Source organism: Chiloscyllium plagiosum, chromosome 9 (genome assembly GCF_004010195.1).
Source record: "Chiloscyllium plagiosum isolate BGI_BamShark_2017 chromosome 9, ASM401019v2, whole genome shotgun sequence".
Lineage (NCBI taxonomy): Eukaryota > Metazoa > Chordata > Chondrichthyes > Orectolobiformes > Hemiscylliidae > Chiloscyllium > Chiloscyllium plagiosum.
This window is the reverse complement of record NC_057718.1, coordinates 14,371,592-14,376,081: the sequence shown is the minus strand read 5'-3', so window position 1 is coordinate 14,376,081 and position 4,490 is coordinate 14,371,592. Positions and strand designations below refer to the sequence as shown.

Here is a 4,490-nt window from a genome sequence, read left to right as displayed (position 1 = left end):
TGGTGGGAGTTGGGGGTGAGGTAGAAGTGCGGTGGGATGGGGATGTGGGTTGGGGTAAGGTGGGATGGGGGTGTGGTGGGGTAGGGTGGGAGTTAGTGGTGAGATAGGACTGGGGGGCTGGGATGCGGATGTGGGTTGGGTTAGGGAGGGGATGTGGTGGGAGTTGGGGGTGAGGTAGGAGTGGAGTGGGATGAGGTTGTGGGTTGGGGTGGGATGGCGGTGTGGTGGGAGTTGGGGGTGAGGTAGGACTGGTGGGAGCAATACCACCTCCAGGCTTATACATGCCCAAGATCGTGTACCGGAATCGCATCCTGTACTCACCCAGTTTGGTGTGTCCGAAACAGAACACACAGCCATCGGCACCGTTCACCACCGATTGGATAACTTCTGCTACGGTTCCTGCACATACCTCAGCCTTTTGTGAAAGAAAAAGTGCTGGCGTTACATCAAATGTGTAGCAACGACACAGGCCATTCAGCACACTGGTCTATACTGGTGTTTGTACCCTTCTTAATTCTCAAGAATCCCTTAAAATCTATGCTCATTTTAACAACAGCTCCAGATCAAATATGAACAGCAAAGTGAACACATGGGAACCCAAGTGTGTGGTGCTGAATACTTCGAGTTGATGAGGCATCCAAGGTGACTGAAGGAAGTGAGAGTGGAGATTGTTCCACAATGTTCCAACCTTCCTCAGACCCAGGGGTAGTGCCAGCAGACCGGAGAATTGGCAACGGCACCAACTTGTTGAAAAAGGGAATGTTCAGGTAATTCAAGCAACTCGAGGCGAATCGGTTTAACTCTGGTGGTGTAAATACTTCGAGAAGCAAGAAATAGTCACACGCACAAAACAGGGATTAATTAAGGAGAGCTAGCAAGCATTTCCTTCGGGAAATTCATACTTTAAGAAATTTTCTGCTGAAGTAACCGCAAAGGTTGACGAGGGCAAGAATGTGACGTACATGACGCAACGGACTTGTGAGAAAGTTTACAGCTCACAGAATAAAAGGGACAGTGGTAACATGAATATAAAACTGGTGGACTGGTAGGAAAGAGAGAGTAATGGTTAATGGATGTTTTTGGAAGGTGTGGACTGGAGCTCCCCTGGGATGGGGTTTGGGAATCTTTTTCTTCCCGATATATTTTAACCATCTAAATTTTGGGATAAACAGCACAACCTCAAAGCTTGCTCCTGACACAAAAGTTAGAAACATTGTGAACTGTGAGGGCAATGTAGAACTTTGAAAGGGCATTGACAAGCTGGTGGAGTTGGTGGACAATCAGAGGGTGAGGTTCAGTACAGAGAAATGTGAAGTAATTGATTTTGGAAGAACATAAAGAGACAGTACAAAATAAAGGGTACAATTCTAAAAGGGGTGCAGGAGTAGGGAGAGCAGGATGAATGTGTGCATAAGTCACAGTCTCAGCTGTGCCCAGTTCTGGGCACTGTATTTTAGGAAGGATGTGAAGGCATTGGAGAAACTGCAGAAAAGATTCACGAGAATAATTCCAGGGAAGAGAAACTTCAAGATAGGTTGGAGAATCATGGAAGTCGATAAAATGTGGAGTTGGAAAAAGCACAGTTGGTCAAGCAGCATCAGAAGAGCAGGAGAGACAACGTATCAGGCAAGATGAAGGACCTTGCCTGAAGTGTTGACTCTTCTGTTCCTCTGATGCTGCTTGACCTGCTGTGCTTTTTCCAGCTCCACATTTTATCAAATCTGACTTTATAGCATCTGCAGTCCTTCCTATCTCCAAGTTGGAGAATCATAGAATCCCTACAGTGCAGATAGAGGCCATTCAGTCTGTGCTGACCCTCCAAAAAGCATCCCGCCCAGACCCATTATCTCCATAACCCCACAGTTACCATGACTAATCCACCTAACCTGCACATCTTTGGACTGTGGGAGGAAACCCACGGAGAATGTGCCAACTCCACATGGAGAGTCACCCAAGACTGGAATTGAACCCAGGTTCCTGGCACTGGGAGGCAGCAGTGCTAACCACTGAGCCACCTGAGAAGGAGAGTCAGTCTCTTGGAGAAGGGAAGGTTGAGAGGTGATTTGGACAGAGTGGATAAGGAGAAACTGTTCACACTTGTAAAAGGATCGAGAGTGAGATAGTGTCAATTTAAAATCGTTGGCAAAAAAAAGGATGAATTGCATGAGAGGAACAGAGTCACAGCAAGTGGCTAAGGTCTAGAATGCACTGATGGAGAGTGTGGTGGAGGCAAGCTGAGATCATCTGAGCCATTCAAAAGCGAATTAAATTTTTATCGAAGAGGAATCATGTGCAAGGTCACAGAGTGAATGCAGAGTGGGATGGCACAAAGTGAAACATTCATTTACAGATGGGCCAAATGGCCTCCTTCTCACAATTCTGCAATCCCTAACGTCTAAAATCAGAGATCAGTGGGTATTTGTTTGTCAGGAATCAGTTGTTGAGAGTCTTCAACAGTGAAACATCAATAGATTTTCCAACAGTGAAGAAGATGAGAAAGGTGGGACAGTGGAGTTGACCCAGAGGTGGAGCAGCTTGATACAAGTGTGTAATTCACTCCTGCTCCTATTGTTCTTGGGCTTGCTTTGGAGCTGAGACCAATAGATGGAGTTAAGATACAGATTAGGCACGATCTGATTGAAGTGTCATACAGTCATCGAGTTGTACAGCAATGGAACAGACCATTCGGTCCAACTGGTCTCTGCCGACCAGATATCCTAAATTAATCTAGTCCCATTTGCCAGCATTTGGTCCATAGCCCTCTAAACTTCCTATTCATGTATCAATCCAGATGTCTTTTAAATGTAACTGCACCTGCTTCCACCACTATCTCTGACAGCTCATTCCACACATGCATTACCCCTTTTATATCTTTTCCCTCTCACCTTAAACCTGTGCCTTCTAGTTTTGGACTCCCCCACACTGGGAAGAAGACGTTGGCTATTCACCTTATCTATGCCCCTCATAGTTTTATAAACCTCTATCAGGTCACCCCTCAGTCTCTGACGCTCCAGGGAAAACAGCCCTCGCCTATTCAGCCTCTGCCTATAGCTCAAATCCTCCAACCCTGGCAATATACTTTGTAAATCTTTTCTGAACCCTTTCAAGTTTCACAACATCTTTCTGAAAGCAGGGAGACCAGACTTGAAAGTAGTATTCTAGAAGTGGCCTAACCAGTGTCCTGTACAGCTGCAACATTACCTCCCAACTCCTGTACTCAATGCGCTGACCAATGAAGGTAAGCATAGCAAACGCCTTCTTCACCACCCTGCCTATCTGCAACTCCACTTTTAAGGAACTACGAACCTGCACTACTTGGTCCATTTGTTTGGCAACACTCTCCAGGACTCTTAACTGTGTAACTCCTGCCCTGATTTGCCTTCCCAAAATGCAACACCTGACATTTATCTAAATTAAACTCCATCTTCCCTCCTTGGCCCACTGCACCATCTGACCAAAGCCAAGAGTCAGGAGGAAGCCGCTAAATGGTTTACTCTCTCTCTCTCTCTCTCTCTCTCTCTCAAATGAAACAGACAAAAGAAATGTCTTTCTTGATGAAGGGCTTATGACCGAAACGTCGATTCTCCTGCTCCTCGGATGCTGCCTGACCTGCTGTGTTTTTCCAGCAACACACTCTCAACTCTGATCTCCAGCATCTGCAGTTCTCAATTTCTCCTAAATGAAAGCTCCAGCCAAGTTTCAAAGACCTTGGTGTGTGGTGCATCAAACGTTCAACAATCTAAGACTTCAAAAGATACAGTTCATTGTCCTGTACAGGGAGTGGGCTGGAGAGACCGCCATAGTATTTACACACTAAAACGTTACAGAAGATGGTGGCTACTTTGCGACTGACCTGCGATGAATCTTGTGGGAAGACAGCGTCAAAAGCAAACATCTTTGGTGGCACCAGGCCCCCCCTCTTCTGTGAGGAATTCTGCAGCCCATTTACCGGTGGGTCGTACAGTGTGATCTGCTTCTTGCGGGGGTCCACTTTGAAGAAGCAGCTGGATTCTGACATGTCCCCAACCGATGCCGAGCAGATCCGTAGCATAACCTTCACCTATCAGGACGAAAATCAGTGGAGAATAACAAAACAAAAACAATCCCGTTAACCTTTGAAGCAAATTAAGAAAGTCTTTCTCCTCCTCATTTCGAATACGTTTCAATAAAAGATCATATTCACTTTGTGGAGACAATCAACCAATTTCCCACCAAATTTACCACATGGGATTGTATGCATTGGAGTTTAGAAGATTAAGGGGAGATCTAATAGAAACTTACAAGATAATACATGGCTTGGAGAGGGTGGACACTAGGAAATTGTTTCCGTTAGGCGAGGAGACTAGGACCCGTGGACACAGCCTTAGAATTAGAGGGGGTAAATTCAGAACAGAAATGCGGAGACATTTCTTCAGCCAGAGAGTGGTGGGCCTGTGGAATTCATTGCCACAGAGTGCAGTGGAGGCTGGGACGCTAAATATCTTCAAGGC

The 4,490-nt window shown here is 46.0% G+C and overlaps 1 protein-coding gene across 2 annotated transcripts in view; it reads right to left on the bottom strand.

Moving 5' to 3' along the window:
- Positions 1-4,490, bottom strand: part of kif26ba (kinesin family member 26Ba) — a 297,812-nt gene that overhangs the window by 70,768 nt on the left and 222,554 nt on the right. For both annotated transcript variants that reach the window (XM_043695424.1, XM_043695425.1), the window contains 2 exons: positions 3,854-4,060; positions 322-415 (listed from right to left, as the gene is read on the bottom strand). In XM_043695424.1, the coding sequence (XP_043551359.1) occupies positions 322-415; positions 3,854-4,060 (301 nt within the window). The remainder of the gene's footprint in view (positions 1-321; positions 416-3,853; positions 4,061-4,490) is intronic.